The 17282-nt window shown below is 37.3% G+C and overlaps 3 protein-coding genes across 6 annotated transcripts; 1 reads left to right on the forward strand and 2 right to left on the reverse strand.

The window, feature by feature from the left end:
• Positions 1-1632: 1632 nt before the first annotated feature.
• On the forward strand, positions 1633-6194 carry LOC110619098 (probable LRR receptor-like serine/threonine-protein kinase IRK). Its single transcript, XM_021762351.2, has 2 exons — positions 1633-3785; positions 4305-6194. The coding sequence occupies exons 1-2, from the start codon at positions 2344-2346 to the stop codon at positions 5752-5754; spliced, it is 2892 nt and encodes a 963-aa protein (XP_021618043.2). The 5' UTR covers positions 1633-2343; the 3' UTR covers positions 5755-6194.
• Positions 6195-9700: 3506 nt separating this feature from the next.
• On the reverse strand, positions 9701-14021 carry LOC110619322. Of its 4 annotated transcripts, none has more exons than XM_021762682.2 (8): positions 13639-14021; positions 13398-13500; positions 11968-13059; positions 11741-11803; positions 11430-11650; positions 10956-11074; positions 10213-10303; positions 9701-10013 (listed from the first exon to the last, which is right to left on the reverse strand). In XM_021762682.2, the coding sequence occupies exons 3-8, from the start codon at positions 13040-13042 to the stop codon at positions 9975-9977; spliced, it is 1608 nt and encodes a 535-aa protein (XP_021618374.1). In that variant the 5' UTR covers positions 13043-13059; positions 13398-13500; positions 13639-14021; the 3' UTR covers positions 9701-9974. The 4 variants fall into 4 exon arrangements, 3 of the variants coding, with proteins under 3 accessions (XP_021618374.1, XP_021618372.1, XP_021618375.1); XM_021762680.2 differs by having other exon boundaries at positions 13607-14020; XR_006351162.1 differs by lacking the exon at positions 9701-10013 and having other exon boundaries at positions 11386-11650; positions 13607-14019.
• A 1967-nt stretch (positions 14022-15988) lies between these two features.
• On the reverse strand, positions 15989-17010 carry LOC110618503. Its single transcript, XM_021761642.1, has one exon. The coding sequence runs from the start codon at positions 16840-16842 to the stop codon at positions 16144-16146; it is 699 nt and encodes a 232-aa protein (XP_021617334.1). The 5' UTR covers positions 16843-17010; the 3' UTR covers positions 15989-16143.
• Positions 17011-17282: the final 272 nt, after the last annotated feature.

Below are 17282 nucleotides of genomic sequence, written 5' to 3' on the forward strand. Positions count from 1 at the left end.
TCAGTTTCGAATCAAATCGAACCGAAAAAATCGAAAATTAAAATGTTAAAATTTTAAAAATCGAAAAAATCGATTATGATGATATAATCGAACCGAACCGAACCGATAAAAATCGATTCGGTTCGGCTCGGTTCGATTCAAACCAAAATCTGCAATTTTTTAAAAAGTGATGAAATGCAACTATGAGATTGGAAGCAGAGGAGAATTACTCAAAAGTATTAAAATTCACAATAAAATAAAATTAACGAACCAGTGGATGAGGATAAGCCCTTCTCTCTCTCTTTAATCATCAAATCTTCTGGAACCCATTTGTAGAGGGATGAAAGAGATCCAATCTTCTGGATATGTCCGCGGAGGGATCGTCTGCGTCGCCATGCCCGGGATCTTCGACTCGTTGCCGGAGAGTAAATTGGTAGATAAGGAGGAGGAGGAGGAGGCGGAGGCAGAAGTGAATGAATGTAGCTCATCGGCGTCCTCAACGACGTCGTCCATCGAAAAGAATAGCGATCTGTCGGGGAGAGAGTCATTAGATGGTCATGGTCGACGAGAAAGAGAAAGAGAATAATGGGTTTAGAGGATTCGTCGTCGTTGGGTTTGGGGTGCTGGCCTGGGTTGGGTATCAGAGGGGGAGGGGGAGGGCTAGGCTCACGAAATCGGTTATTTCGGTTTGATCGGTTATTTAACACGTTTAAATCGAATCGAATCGAAAATCGAATAATTTTAAATATACTAACCGAACCAACCCGATCATCCCAATTAACCGAACCGAAAAACTAAAATTAATCGGTTCGATTCGATTTTTTAATTTAAACCGAAATATGCACAGGCCTAGTTAAAACTTTGTTAAATGGAGAAAAAGGTGTGCAATATGCATTTAATGAACTGTAAAAAAAAAAAAAAAAAAGAATTAGAGTAGCAAAGCCCATGAAATAAAAGTGAAAGTTGAGGGGGCTGCCTTCCTTTATAATCTCCACCTACTTCCTCTTTACCCTTTATTGCTTTTTAGCTTTTTCCTCTCACTCTAGTCTTGTCTTGTCTGCCCAATTGCTTCAAATCAAAATTCAACCATCTTCTTACCACTCAATTCAATTTGCCATTTTCATATCCATTGTCTCCAAATATGTCCTTTTTCTTTCACTAGCAATGTCAAAGTTTTACTACAGCATCAGTTAAAAAATATATATATATATAGAAGAAATATGCTGAAAATATAAGCTAATTTAAAAAAAAAAAAATAGATCTCGTATATGTCCAAATTTATTATGAAATATAATGCATAGGAGTAGGATAATTTGAAGGAAAGGTACTAATTTATGTAATCCAAATGTTGTTATGAAATTTCTTATGCTTTTTAATTCGTACTCAATTCATAAAATATTTTTTTAATTAAATATTTAAATTATGTAAATATTAAAATTAAATTCTACTGATTATTCAAATTATGTACTATTCATTTGAAATAAAATATTTTATAAAAAATTTTAATTATTAAAAAATTTATTTCCATTCACGTGGTCGAATTCTCCAATCCATTAATTGAAGATTACGACAACGTTTTTGCCATGAAGGACATCCACGTCCTCGGAAAGTTCGCCACGTGTTGCATCTATTAAATAGTCACACCTCCCCTTCCCCACCCACATACGTGGCCCATTTCCATTTTCTGTTAACAAAACACTAACTTCTTTTATTGCGCCTCTGTCATCTCTTTCTCTCTCTCTCTCTCTCTGACTCTCCACCGTCCGTACCTCGCTGAAATTTATTGGCGACTCCTACCGGAAACCTAACTTATCTCCGGACCTCGGCGAACCATTGGATTCTCCAACCAGTCTTGAGATGCCATTGGCGTTTGAAGCTTAACTTATATTCTCTGATCCAGGCTTGTTTTCAAGTCTTCCCTTGTTCTTCTCTTCGAGTTCTTCAAACCCCCAAAACTTAGTTTCTGCAGAAATTTCTGGGCTTTTTTTTTTCTCACTTCCCTCTTGCAGAGTACCATTGCTAGCATTTTCATTTATGATTTGAGCTTCATTCTTGTGGTCTCTCATTTTGCTCAGTGTAACTGTTTTCTATTTTTGGTGTATTTTAGTGTGTTTTTTTTTTTTGTCTCTCCTTGTTGTCTCACTGGTCTAAATCTAGCCGTTAAAAAGAGAAAGAGAACCTTTTTTATATTTTCCATTTTCTCTTTGAAATTCCTGGTAGAGTAGTGACTAGTGAGTTTGGCTTTTTGAACCCAACAGTTAATCGGGTTTTAGCTTCTGTTGTTCTTTTTTGTTTTGAGCAAAACTTCAATGGACTTGTGTGTGATTCTTTGCTTTCCTTGTTAGAGCATAAAAAGAAGCTGCAATGCAGAAGATAGAAGAGATGTTAATAAGCTTATTAGCTTCGCTGGTTTTTGTTTCACAGTGTGTTGGATCTCTAAACCCGCCGCTAAATGACGACGTGGTGGGTCTAATTGTGTTCAAAGCAGACATTCAAGATTCAAAGGGAACGCTTTCGTCTTGGAACCAAGATGATGATACTCCCTGCAACTGGGTAGCGGTCAAATGCGACCCAAGATCCAACAGGGTTACCGAGCTTAATCTCGACGGCTTCTCCCTTTCGGGACAAATCGGACGTGGCCTCTTGCAGCTCCAGTTTCTCTACAAGCTCTCATTAGCAAGAAACAACCTCACTGGCAGCATTAGCCTTAGTCTTGCTTGGCTTGAACACCTTAGCATCATTGATTTAAGTGAGAACAGTCTCTCTGGGCCGATCCCAGATGATTTTTTTAAGCAATGTGGGTCTTTGAGATCCATATCTTTGGCGAAGAACAAGTTTTCTGGGAAGATTCCAGCTTCTTTGAGCTCATGTACTACTCTTGGATCTGTAAATTTCAGTTCGAATCAGTTTTCAGGGTCTTTACCTGCTGGGTTTTGGAGTTTGAGTGGGCTCAGGTCGCTTGATTTGTCAGATAATTTGTTGGAAGGTGAGATTCCTACAGGAATTGAAGCTTTGAACAATTTGAGAGCTATTAACTTGAGTAAAAATAAGTTTGGCGGGGGGTTCCCTAAAGGGATTGGAAGCTGTTTGTTATTGAGGTCCATCGATTTAAGTGATAATTCGATTTCTGGGTACCTTCCAGATGCAATGCAGAAGCTTAGTTTGTGTAATTATCTAAGCTTAAGCAACAACCTGTTAGCTGGTGAATTTCCAAGCTGGATTGGAGAAATGAAACGACTCGAGACTTTAGATCTTTCTGGGAATAGATTCTCTGGTCTGGTTCCGAATTCAATTGGGAATATTCAGTCGCTGAAGGTATTGAATTTATCTTCTAATGGTTTAACTGGGAACTTGCCGGAATCCATGGCCAATTGTGGAAACCTTTTGGCGTTAGATTTCAGCAGGAATTCAATGGGTGGTGACCTTCCTCTGTGGATTTTTGGCTCGGGAGGGGAGAAGGTTGCGCGTTTGGAGAATAAGCTAGGGAGTTTTAACTCAGTTCCAAAGCTTCAAATTTTAGATTTATCAGACAATGAGTTTACTGGTAAAATTTCGTCTTCCATTGAGATCATGAACAGCTTGCAGTTCTTGAATCTATCAGGGAACTCTCTTGTGGGCCCTATTCCTGTGACTATTGGAGAGTTAAAGGAATTACATGTTCTTGATTTGAGTTATAATCTTCTAAACGGAAGCATTCCTCTGGAAATTGGTGGAGCCTTTTCCTTAAAGGAATTGAGGCTGGAGAGGAACTTACTGATAGGGCAGATTCCTAGCTCTGTTGCGAATTGGTCTTCACTAACAATTTTGTAAGCTTTCTTTGCTACGACTCCTTTTCCCTTCTCTGCTTTTTCTTTCTTGTTGTCATTAAATATTTTATACCAAACTTAGTTAACTTTAGATCATCGACACTGCTTAGGTTGCTGCCATCTTCAAATTCTTTATAAACAACTAAACATGAAAGTTTCTCTAGTAGATAAGTTAGTCCCTTTACAGTAAAAGTTGATTCCATCTATTTTAAAGATTTAGCCTATCAAAGAAACTTCAAATCTGTAAAGATGTGGTTGCAGTGCATACAATGGTTTCTTTTTTATGAGTTGTTAGGATTTGAAATTTAGAGTTCCTTACAACTGAAATGAACAAGACGTTTTAATTCTCTGGGGTAGTTGCTTGATATCTAAATTAAGAAATAAGAAAAGCTCCTTGATGCTCTGACTATTGTTGCCCTTTTTCTGGAAACTTGTATGTTGGTGAAAGGTGTGGTGTCTTCATCATTCTAACCAATATGCCTTTCTTGTTTATTTGTTTCTTTCCTATTGATCACTTAGGATCCTATCTCATAACAACTTGACTGGACCAATACCCACAGCAGTAGCGAAACTTACAAGCCTACAAGATGTGGACTTGTCTTTTAACAGCCTCAGCGGTGGCCTACCCAAGCAATTGGCAAATCTTCCCAACCTCTCTTCCTTCAACATTTCCCATAACCAGTTGCAAGGTGAACTACCCGCTGGTGGTTTCTTCAACACCATATCACCTTTTTCTGTCATTGGCAATCCATCTCTCTGTGGTGCTGCAGTCAACAAGTCTTGCCCTGCAGTCCTTCCTAAACCCATTGTTCTCAATCCAAATTCTTCTTCTGACTCTGCTCCTGGCTTGATTCCTGAAACTCTTGGTCACAAGAGAATCATCCTAAGTGTATCTGCTCTTATTGCCATTGGTGCAGCTGCTGTTATTGTTGTTGGTGTCATTACTATCACTGTCCTTAATCTTCATGTTCGATCATCAACATCACGATCTGCAGCTGCTTTGTCATTATCTACAGGCTATGAGTTTAGCCATTCCCCCGCTACAGATGCCAATTCTGGCAAGCTTGTCATGTTTTCAGGTGAACCTGACTTCAGCACTGGAGCACATGCTCTGCTTAATAAGGATTGTGAACTTGGACGTGGTGGATTTGGAGCAGTCTATCAGACAGTTCTTCAAGATGGGCATTCTGTGGCCATCAAGAAGCTCACTGTCTCAAGTCTTGTCAAGTCCCAAGAAGATTTTGAAAGGGAGGTTAAGAAATTGGGAAAAGTTAGGCACCAAAATCTCGTGGCCCTTGAAGGTTATTATTGGACACCATCCTTGCAACTTTTGATTTACGAATTTGTCTCTGGTGGGAGTTTGTACAAGCATCTCCATGAAGGACCTCGTGGACATTTTCTTTCATGGAATGAGAGGTTCAACATAATTCTTGGGACAGCAAAAAGCCTTGCCCATTTGCACCATTCAAACATCATCCACTATAACATAAAATCAAGTAACGTCCTTCTTGACAGTTCAGGTGAACCAAAAGTGGGAGATTTTGGCCTGGCAAGGTTGTTACCTATGCTGGACTGCTATATTTTAAGCAGTAAGATTCAGAGTGCACTAGGGTACATGGCACCTGAGTTTGCTTGTAGAACAGTAAAGATAACTGAGAAATGTGATGTTTATGGGTTTGGGGTTTTGGTACTGGAGATTGTTACTGGCAAGAGGCCTGTTGAGTACATGGAAGATGATGTGGTGGTACTTTGTGACATGGTCAGAGGAGCATTGGAGGAAGGAAGGATGGAAGAATGTGTTGATGAAAGCCTCCAAGGGAATTTCCCAGCTGATGAGGCAGTTCGAGTAATGAAATTGGGATTGATTTGCACTTCACAAGTGCCATCAAACCGACCAGACATGGGAGAGGTATTAAATATATTGGAGCTGATTAGATGCCCTTCAGAAGGGCAAGAAGATTCAGGATGAATATGAAACTATATTCATTACGAGTAAGGATTAGCAATTGGTTATCCGGGGAAAAGGAATCCGGTTTGTTCAATTGATCAAAGAGGAGAAACTTCATTGTTGCAAGTTCTTTTTCCTTTTATTTTCTTGTATTGTTTCTTCTCTGGTTTGTTTTCAGTTTATGCTTGTAGTTTCTTCTCAATGTCAATGTTACATTTAGGTTTCCGGATTCCTTTTCACCGGCTTCCAATTTTGGAAACTTTTGGATATTGTTACTACAAATCTTCAGCTTCCACTTGGCCTTTGCTTTGTTTTCTAGTTATTAGCTGATAGTAATAGTAGCACTGATTTTTTATTCTGATTTTGCGAAGGGCACCCTGGAACTTGTTTATGACTCGCATTGTAAATCATTCAGGCTTCTTGATATAACTATAAACTTCCTAGTGGATTTCTTGATTCTAGCAAATATCTTACATGGGTAGTGAATGTCTTGTTATGCAACTCCAGTTGGTGCGGACAAAGATGTGATAGTTGTCAGAAGGATGATGGCCTCAACAATAGAAAAATGTGTGCCTTATCAATGCATGTGTTGACTGTGTGGTTCGAGACTTTTGGCAACAAAAGTTATCTTTTAAGTTCAACCAATGTTCATCACAGGATTTCTTGTATTTTCCACAGTGAAGGGCAGATTTGACCTTTTAACTCTCCAAATAGAGTGCTGGTTTCATTTATCAAGATTATGTGTTGTCAATGACAGCAACAGTGAAGGGTATCAAAATGCTGCTTCTTTACAAGTCAAAAAGTGATTTAAAGGCCTCGGGACTCCCAAGATTCCAAGCACCCACTTTGAAGCAAATGACCTTATTGCTCCCAATTACACAATGAAAAGGACCACAGAACCCACAATACAAAAGTGAAAGTTAGGGTTAAAGAAGAAAGATCCCATGCTTCACAAAGATAAAGAATGGAAATATAATATTACACACTATGAAATGATGCTGTCGGAATAGAAGCATTCTTTTTTGTATTAGATTTTGGCACCCCTGGGGTCTTTAATGACACTAATACTCCACTTTCTTTAAATGCATTTTTTGTTTGTTTCTCTTCAAACTGTCTTAATTGTCCAAAGGATTTTCTTAAGCTAAGTAATTTAATCACAACTAATCTCACATGAGTTTCGCCCTTATTCTTCTTCTACTCTTCAAAGACGCATAGTCATAGCCCTACATATTTTTAATCACAACAAAAAAATTGCCTTCTACTTTAAATGGCAGGAGTCAAATAATAAAAATTTTCATGAGCATGTGGAAGGAGAAATGAATGAGTTGTCCATACTTTGAAGAGGAGTCAGCCTTGAGGTTGTATAAATGGTGATGGGACCGAGAGAACTTTATGTATTGGCATGTAATAATCAACTAGCACATGGGTCCTTAACAATCCTGTTATTTGTCTAAGGTTGGAATATTAATGTCTTCTTGGTTACAGGAAGTGACAGATTGAAAATTACCTACTATTTTTGTTGTACTTGAGAGAGCTGACTGACCATATTTTATGTTGCTCTGCCCCATGTGTTGAATCTCTGTGATCAAGGAACAGAGGATCTCTGTTTTGATACTCGAACATGACAGATTCCTATTAAACAAGTCCATGCTTCCTCAAACTGTATTATGCAATAATATAAAATACATGAAAGAATAGAAAAGAATTATTGGTGGAGATAAATGGTATACAAAATGATTTCCACTTCCAGCCTTCTCCTCTGTTTCCTTTTTCTTTTATATTTTTTTCCCTTTTTAATGTTGTTCTTCTAAAAATTCCTTGCTTTATTGAGTGGGAAAATGATACCTCTCATCTTTTTTCAAGCACATAGTAGTTGTAAGTAGAGAGCCAATGATCTCGGATTGGTAGGTGGGGGACAACACATTCTTTCCAATAGATGCCCACTTGTAATAATTAAGCACAAGAAATGTGCATTTGCAGCTTTACAGTATCTAGTTTCTAAGAGGGGTTGATTCAGGCTTTTGTGAGAGTGAAATTCTTGGAAGCAACTTCAAGAATTACCTCAGTAAAAGAAGTAAAAAAGAAAAAGGGTAACACCAAGGAGGGAATACACAGATACCCTCACCAATCAGAAATATTTGCCATGATTCTGATCTGGGAAAAAAAACAAAAGCAATAAGACTGTAAGTCAGAGGTCCACAGGTGATGAGATCAAGACACGTATTCATTTAGATGGGACACAGTAATTAAATCTCAGAGTAGGTTATATTTTACACTTAATCAAAGGCCAAATCAAACTTTCCCAAGTTCTCATCAAAAAGTAGAGACTCAGAAGCGGTTAATCATGATTCCAAACAAAGACATCTCCAATCCTTAGGAGGATGAGCAAAAGTCAATAAGATTAAGTATTGGAATTGGACATTTTTGGCTTGGTGTTTAGGTACTTGTATCTCTGGGATAGTAATGTCAACATCTATGATTGTAAAATTCACTTTCAGAGGATCCTTTCCCTCATTCTGGACAAGAACAAACAAATCCTGGGTAGCTACATGTTAAAAAAAGGAGCAATTCAGTGTTAGCCATTAAGAATTGAGAGGAATGCAAGTAATAAACCAAATCCAAATATCCATTATCAAGTTGGGGAAATCAAAAGGTTCGAGTTTGTTCACAGGAAATTTGATCAGCACACTACAAAGTCCAAATTACAGATCAAGGTCTAAGAAGAGAAAGCGTCAAACTGAAAGAATATCCAACCACCAACTCCAGAAAGAAAGATTTAAGATAGCAGTTTGAAATGAGAGTGAATTGGGTCTATATTCAAATTTCCAGGAAAAGAGAATAAATTCCTGATCATTACAGTCGAGTTCTCACATTTAGAAAATTTGGTTGGAATGAACCTAATCCTGGATTCATTCACGAAGCCGTGACTGTCATTTTTTTTTTAGAATAAACTATAGAAAGAGAATGTGCCATAAGCCTGATTCAAATTATAACTTCAACAGTTTTCTTCTAAAACATTCATGTCTGCTTCAATCACGCATTTGAATTTTACTGATGCTTTAACTTGAACTTAACGAGAAACTACCTAAATTTATTCAAAGCAACTAAAAGCCCATGCACAAAATTTAAGTAAAAGTTAATATAATAAGGGTAAAGATTCAAACTTCATGACATGACAGGTTCTTGTCAAGGAATTTTAACACCTCTCATCAGTTAATGCAACAAATTCACAAAGCCAAGAAGAAATCTAACGACTACCCAACAAAGGGAAAAAAAAAAAAAAAAAACATATTCCACTTTCAGCTACTCAGATACTCACATCAAAAGGAACAGACTTTTTATGATTCTAGAATTTAACAAAAAAAAAGGTGTATGATCCTTTGGCAGAAAATCACCACGTCAATTGTGTTATTCATAACATCTCTGTCCACAAGGAGTTCAGTTTTACGTAGTGGTTGAATATTTTTCTCCATTTGTTGGAAAATATTTTTCTCCATGAGTTGGACCTGTGTTGGTTGAAACAAATAACAACTTTGCCCATTAGTTCAGTTTTATGTCGTGGTTGAATATTTTTCTCATGTGAAAACTCAGCTGGTTATCCATTAACTGATGCATAAATCATGTATAGTTGTGGGGTGAAGATAATGCAGAGTGTGAAATTGCAGTATCGTTCACTGGACAGAGTTTCAGATGAACATCCTCCAAGGAGATGTCGAGCAACATGCAGCTCCCAAATTGGCTCCGAGTCCTGCTGCTTATACAAAATGAGGCGGCAACATGTTACCAAAGTGCAGCGTTTCACACAATATAACTTATATTATACAGCTTTCTTGTTTATGCTCTTTGATACTGTACTCCTCGCAGGCAAACATGGTGATGTGAAGGCCTTTTAAATCATAGAAGCCCTGTTACAAGCGTAAGATGAGGAACCCAGGAATGTGATTGAGATGTCAAGAATATGCAGTCATTTTTGTTTCACATACCACTGCAGAGTTTTTTTTCTTTTTTCTTTTTTTGTATTTAACTAATAATTCTGTACAAATTATTGTAATGTAACCATTTCTTGGTTATAATATCATGAGCAGGGGTTGCTTCATGTTGGCTCTAAAGAGAGAAATAAGATTATTATAACAGTTAAAAATTTTAAAACATTCTACACTCGGTAAAAACCAAGGAAAAAAAAAATTTAATGAAGGAATCTGAACATCAGATTCTACCACTTTAATCATGCAACTTGAGTTCTAACAATCAGATTCTGTTATCCTGCCACTGCACGGTACCTGACAGATCAAATTAAAACAAGAGAAAAGGTCAAGAGAGTTCCTCTCCTAATGTTACAAACTGGATAAGCCGCATAGCCTTGTAAAACTAAACACCTAATCAGTAGTTTGCTAAACGCATATGGTCAAGCTACCACAGTAAGATAAGTTGAAGGGAAAAAAAAAAACAATATTGTTAACGAGATCAGAAGCATGATACATTCTCCTTTGACATCAGAAAACTGCAGGTTGAATAGATGGAAGCTGCTGCAGCTCTAACTGCTATTTCCCTCTCAAAGGTCTCAACTTTCCTGCACCACATACAAAACAATAAATTTTTGAAAACTAATAGCAATATCCACCGCATAGGGAGCCTGAGGTAAGAAAAAACAAAAACAAAACAAAACAAGAAATGCATTATACTACCACATGATATAGTATGAGCCTGCCTACTGTGTTTTCCCCAATCTCAATCACAAAGATCTAAAGATGTTGAAAAAATTTTACTTTTATGTTTTAATATCAAAAAGATTAATCAGAAGACCATAAACGAGGACCTGCTGAGCCTATTCAGAAGCAAACTTGCTTCATTTTGCAGCACTCCAGCCTTACCCAAAGAAAAAGGCAAGCATGAATTTCAACTTGATAAAAAGATAAATAAATTTTCTTCAAAACCACTTTTTGGATGCATTCTTGACAAGGAAGACATGAAGCCAATATTGACATGCTTACTTCAATGTACTAAACCTCTTAAACCAGACAGAACAAAAGTCAACGATTATGACCTACTATATAAGAGTCGCACTGTTCTCTATTTTATTTAGACTATATTAAGATCAGTACCTTACCGAATACCGATCACTGTTCCTTTTCTCCATAAAATAACGCAATGGAGTGCATATTGTAATTTTCTTTACCTATAGATGCTTACCATCATCACTCCTTAGATTATAAAAGCTTTACCTATTGTAATTTTCTGATGTTTCCTGCAGTTGGGAAACAAAAATTGAGTTCCATTGAAAATTTTGCAGCCCCTGATCACAGTGCAGTTGCATTTCTTTTACTTGGTTCAACCAACTCTCCTGCAATTTAAACCACATATAAAAGGTTAGTGCTTGACATAAACCTCATTAATAAAACAAGTTTCTTGTTTAGGGAAGGTCTCTACAGGATATTAGACTGTGGAAAAGAGTATCTTATTTTAACAAAAGCTTTGACAACAAATATTTTGAGGTGGGGAATCATGTTTCCATTAAAATAGTTAGGTGAAGAATAAACTGAATCAAACATCAGTAAATGGATGACAGATCTAATCAAGTAAAATTTTATTTCCTGATCTTCTTCAAAGAGAATAAGGAAATTCCATTTTGGGGAACACATATAGTTTATTTACTTGGAGCCATGATATGAAATAGAATAATCTCCCCTCATTTTTACAAGTTGTTTCTCTTCTTCGATGAGTGCCTTATCCATCTGATCAAATAATGTGCTCCATCTTGCTTGATGCAGGGAAGACATTGCATTACTAGACTGTCCATCAGATGAAGTTTTCATAATAAAAGGATCATTCTCTTGGTTAGATGGGAATTCTTTTGATATTAAAAAAGGTAACTCTGTAGTAATTACAGCTCGGACTCTCTTCTTACTGCGTCGCAATGCTGCAAGTATAGAACACGGTTTATTGCCGGGCAGTGCTATGCATTCTTCACTAAAACCGTCAGAATTTTATTCAAACATTAGATCACTACCTGAGAGGCGCCCTTTAATGTCTTGATGAAGAAGCTCTAGCCATTGAGAAGCAACGCTAGCAGCTGAAAGTCGAGAAAGAGCATTCCTTTCATGAAAAATAGTGATGCCCAAAGAATTGCAAAATAAACTACTCGTAAACTATTCTGTACGTTATTACTAACCAACCCCATATTTCTTCATATAAAAAGTGCATAAAGTAAATTACAGATTCTGTTCAAGTACACACCTCTTACTGAAAGAGAAGAAATGCTATTGACATTTGTTGATTCCTCATTAGAAAAAGTTCTAGATTCCTCAGATACCTTGCTTGATGTTGATAACTTAAGTGCTAAAGTATCATCTTCAATGACAGAAGTGGAGTGTGATAAAGAATTTCTGCCACATATCGTGCCTACCATGCTGGAGTCACTCTCCCCGGTTAATATATGGCATCCTCCTATTTGTTTGTTCCCAGATAAAATAGTTGAACCCCCATTTCCTCGAGAAAAACTGAGTAGATGTACACCAGAATCACCCACATTTCTGGTTTCTTTAGTTTCAACACAACCATTTTCAAGTTTTTCAGACTTAACCAAGGCCTCTATTATGGAATGGACCTGTTTTTTATTCCTCACATGGTTTATAATCCCAGGGTTCAAACCATTCAACAGTCCACTTGGTGCAGCAATTTTAGTGAACCTATCAACTTGTTCTTTCTTTGCAAGCTCCATCTTTTTCTTGAGAATATCATTCTTGCTTTTCCTCCCACGTTGCTTTGGCATTGGTATCCCACCATGTGAAAATGAGGTTACACCACGTTGTATTGAAATGCCGCCATGAGAAGATGAAAGAAAACCATTTTGCTTCATCTCCTTCCAAACTCTTAATGAGTCTTTCCCCTTCACTGGACTAGTAGTACTCCCACACTCAGAAGCATCCCTTCTTGATTTCAAGTGATCATGAATTTTGGGATTACGAAACAATTCCGGGTTCATGGGGCTAGTAACATCTTCGGCATTGAGATCCAAGCCAATCCCTCCAGAGGTTACAAATTTACTATCATGTTCTCTATCATGCTGCTTGAGCAAAGAGACTTTCTTGCAAGTCTCAGTGTTCCCCGGACTTGCATTGCTAGCTGAATTATCAGCAACACAAGCTTCAGTATTGAGATCTAGTGGTCTAGATCCTGCCTCGACAGACAATGAAGTCCTCCCACGTCTTTCTGCTTGCGCAGCAGCCAGATCGATGGTTACAGGCAAACTGGTAACTTGAGAAAGTCCTTCACCAAACTGAAACTGGTCACTAGCTTCTCTATTTTTCATAGGATGGGTGCTGGTCTCTGTGAAGTTTTAAAACATTAAAATCATACATAAAAGTTCCTAAAAATGAGAAAGAAAAAAAATAAAGGTAAAAGCAAGTGATATGAGAAGAGGGTTTAAAAGTAACAGGACTGATTGCACATTGAGAAACATAACAAAAATGGACCTACACTAGCAATTTACAATTTACAATTTATAGGATATAAATACAGAAAAAGCTACTAGTTTTAAATGAAAAACAATACTATTTCTTTGTAATTCAACTGAAATCAATTCTAGCAATCCGTTAACACTCAAAATTCATGAACAAAGCAACTAATAGAATCCACAAATTTATAACTTGAACAAAAAAGAGTACCTTCAGTCCTCAACACGGAATCAAGTTTTCGCACTTTAATCCGTTCATGAAGACTTTCTTGTTTCTCTCCCAATCCGCCACTGCTTCGCTTTTCTCCAATCGCCTAAAAGCAACCCGACAAAGAGGAAATAAATAACAAAAAAAACAGAGGTTCAAACAGAAACATAAATCTCGAGTTCATTCAACAAATGACAAATATATAAACCAACCGTATGATCAGTTCTGGGCAACCGTAGATCACCTTGATTCTTCATTATCTAGGAAACCCAATTGAAGTCCAAAACTTTGATGGCACAAAATTCAAGCGGTGTTGGGAAAACTTCAAATTGAATGAAAACGAACCAAAAAAAAAAAAGATAAAGAATGGGAACTTTGTTGAGAAGGAAGGGAGTGAAAGTAGAATGGAATAGATGGATAGGTTTAGAAAAGGGAATAGCAGATCCGTATTTGAAAAGTTGATTGCTTGGAATTGGAGAAGAAGAGAGCGGGCATTGCAATTAGCATATAGGATTAGAAAATGTGTTAAGTATGGAATGAATTTTGAAGGAAGAGCGTGGGGGAATCGATGGTTTCAAATTCAAAAATGGGGGCCCGCCTTTGCCACGCATTTTATACTCTTCCTGTATATATTCTTCATGCCATTGGCCAAGGCCTTTAAACAAGTCTTTGGCAAGCAGCCTTGGTGTTTTTTTTTATTATTATTATTTTTTGAAATACTATACTGATTCCCGGTTATCCAATCTTCCCTGACCTCTCCAGTTCACTTCCCTCTCCCTCAAGTCTTAACTATCTTTCTATCAAATGCAGCAAACAGAAAATAGTTGAAGAGTTATAGCTCAAAGCTATTTATTTTAATCGTTGTTTTTCATGTTTATTTTAACTGATTTTCTCTGTTATATGTAAAACAAAAGGTTTGTTCTTGTCGCAAATGTGATTCTTTTTGTTTTTCGTAAGATTATGTATTTAAGTTTGTTAACAGGTTGAACCAGAATTATCAAAGTTTAAGATCACAAGTCATTTTCATGAAGCATTTTTCCTTTTATTAAATCAAGTGTATAATATGATTTTGAAGGAAAAAAGGCAGAGATCCTTGATGGTACAAAAGAGTGTAGTGTAGAGATTTCTTGAAATGTCTGATGAAACATGTTTTCATTATGATAAGCCTACCAAAATTGCTATAGGGTTAATGGTTTTCCACGTTACAGAAGAAGTTTTGGATCCTAATCTCCAATATAATAATGGAGCCGAAACACTTCCACAGTCAGCAAGCTCATTTAGTCTCTTTCTGCCTTGCTCACCATCACATGTCGCCTACCCATTACAGTACTACAAAAGACGAGCTTCTGGGATGTGCTGTTGAATATTCCATTCTCATGTCTCTGGACATCATCAACTACGCTTTCTTTTATACTTGGTTGAAATTTTATTGCTTCTTGGTCGGTTGAAATTTGTTAGATTTAGTTAATTTGTTGATGGTCTGTTGCCTGAATTCAATCCATTGCGTTTGCGTTTGTTCAATTTGGTCATGTTTTGTTGAGATTCAGTTCATTGAATTTTGATTGATTTTGAATAAAAAATTAGCGGTTTAATTAACAGTAATTTGTTATAAAGTACAATATCTTTTAGTTTTAATTTTTGTTCAGTTTTCATTTTAACTCGATATCAATTTTAATTAAATCATAAATCTGATAGTTGAATTAAAAAATAATTTATTTTAATTAAAATTCAATTGATTAGTTTACATTTAATTTAATTTAATTTTAGTTTCATCTCTTTATTTCAAATTAAATTTGACTAATTTTCATTCTAAAAAGAATGGAATAGGAACATCTCTTTGATGTATGTATTTTTTCTTCCTATGAAATCCATTGCAATATAATCCTCTCTCTACTCATCTATGGATTGTCTTTCTCCTATAGAGTGGAAGTGTAAATAGTGTTTTTTGATAGGTTCAGTGGCAACGGTGGATTTCAGGAGGCTTTCTTTTGGCAGCTGATTGCTTTGTTATGCTTTTTTTTTTTTGGCTGTAGGTTTGCAGATTTAGAGGGCTTTCCTCTCTAAGCTTCAAGAACGCTTCATGCAGTGAGGGGTGATTGGTGGTCGGAGGAGCAACAGGCCAACAGCTCTAGATTCAACTTCTCTTCCACAAGCATAGATGTCTTTGCAAGGGCTCTCTTTATTGGCTATAGTGGTGGGGCTTAACACAATCGTAGGAGTGCTTCCTCCTTTTTCAGAAGTCTATTGCTTCCTCCTTTGCCAACTCTAATCTGGCAGTGCATGTTCCTTCTATGCAGTGATTACCGCTCTCCTTCAAATTTTTTATTAAACTTAAAATGGTTTAAAAGTCTAGAATAAGAGTTGATCGATATGCTATAAAATAATCATCTTTTAACCTCTCATCTGCAATCCTCACTGCTCATGAATAAATTAAGAAAATACTAGATTTTTCTAATTAAGCAGCCCTAAATCAAGTGAAATTTATAAAATTAAACTAAACAAAATTTAGATTACGAATCTTCTTTTATGGAATTCTCAGCAAACTGGCTAATGTTCAAAGGAAAAAAAAAAAAAAAAAAAAAAAAGAATCGATCTTAAAAAGTCGCATAAGAATTGATGAGATGATAGTCTTATTACAATTAAGTAATAATTCAGTTCCTATAAATAAAAATCATTTACAACATAAACCAAATATCAAAATAACACAAATGGTTTATGAAAAAGTAATTAATCACATTAACTCAATGGTTTATTGGCCTTGTAGCAACCAGCAATTCTTGAGCTGGGACCTCGCACTTTCCCTAAAATTCTTCACCCTCATCAAGCAGAAGTGGGTGCAGCAGGCTCCCATCCCTGATGACCTAGCTCTGCTCGTCTTCAACAAGTAACACACCGGCCCACAATCCACCCCTTTCCCCTGTATCACTACTCCCCACGCCCTCGTCGTCGCTTCCGCTTCCTCTTCCTCTTTCTCTTCCTCTTCCTCGTCTTTCTCCAATTGCTCCACGAATATCAACCCTTCAGGTAATGGCGCTTCTCTTTTCCCCCATCTTTCCATCACCAATGGCCACGTTTCTTCCTCCACTGCCTTTTCCGTCTTCAACGTCGTCGTTTCTCCTTTATCGTAAACCTGGACTAACAAAGGCGCTTCTCGTAAATTCTTCACAATCTCCACCACTGAATCTTTCATCCACTCATCCATCTTCTCATATACAACCGCCACGTCATCACCGTCATTGATCTTATTCTTATGCTTTGTCACCGCCATTCCCATTCCCGTCCCCATCGACACCGAACAATTCCTCCATTGTTTCCGTCTGGAACAGGCATCGATCGCGAGGGAACACAGCCCAACACGAGCATTCTGATTAATCGGTTGAGTGTTTCCCGGCCAGCGGGTATTGATGAAATGTTGGTTCCCGTGACAACGAATGCCCGCCGATGCCATCTATGGAGAGAGTCGGAAATCGGAGCTCGCGATTAACACCTTGCCTGGGCTGGATTGGCTGGGTTTATATGAGACGTAGAAGAGAGTGATAGGGTGACGAAGGAGGCAAGAAACAGGGGATTTATTGGATGGTCAAGCTTGGCATAATCAAAGACCGTGTCTTTTAAATAGTTGAGTTTTGGTCCATCATTGCCCAACTCGTAATATAATCCTCCACACCTGAGGCCACCTAAAATCGCCATCTATTTTCCAAGCTATCAAATCCAACGGCAATAAACGTTTCATTTCAATTGTTACTCTACCATAAGACACAGGGAAAAAGCCAAGGTTTAGATAAGAGAAGCGAGGTTGAATCAGAGCCGTTGATGGAGAAGAAGGGGGGAAGTCCAACGTGGAGAATGTGGCGGGTAGTGCATGAAACGGAGAGAGCACGGGGAGGC

Source organism: Manihot esculenta, chromosome 7 (genome assembly GCF_001659605.2).
Source record: "Manihot esculenta cultivar AM560-2 chromosome 7, M.esculenta_v8, whole genome shotgun sequence".
Classification (NCBI taxonomy): Eukaryota; Viridiplantae; Streptophyta; class Magnoliopsida; order Malpighiales; family Euphorbiaceae; genus Manihot; species Manihot esculenta.

Excerpts from the sequence above, each read along its gene's own strand:
- LOC110618503 (XM_021761642.1), bottom strand. The coding sequence starts at position 16,842 with ATGGCATCGGCGGGCATTCGTTGTCACGGGAACCAACATTTCATCAAT.
- LOC110619098 (XM_021762351.2), top strand. The coding sequence starts at position 2,344 with ATGCAGAAGATAGAAGAGATGTTAATAAGCTTATTAGCTTCGCTGGTT. Across the intron at positions 3,786-4,304 it reads TGGTCTTCACTAACAATTTT|GATCCTATCTCATAACAACT; the intron begins GTAAGCTTTCTT and ends TTGATCACTTAG.
- LOC110619322 (XM_021762680.2), bottom strand. The coding sequence starts at position 13,651 with ATGAAGAATCAAGGTGATCTACGGTTGCCCAGAACTGATCATACG. Across the intron at positions 13,501-13,606 it reads TGCCCAGAACTGATCATACG|GCGATTGGAGAAAAGCGAAG; the intron begins GTTGGTTTATAT and ends GGTTGCTTTTAG. Across the intron at positions 11,804-11,967 it reads TTCTTCTCTTTCAGTAAGAG|CTGCTAGCGTTGCTTCTCAA; the intron begins GTGTGTACTTGA and ends CTCGACTTTCAG.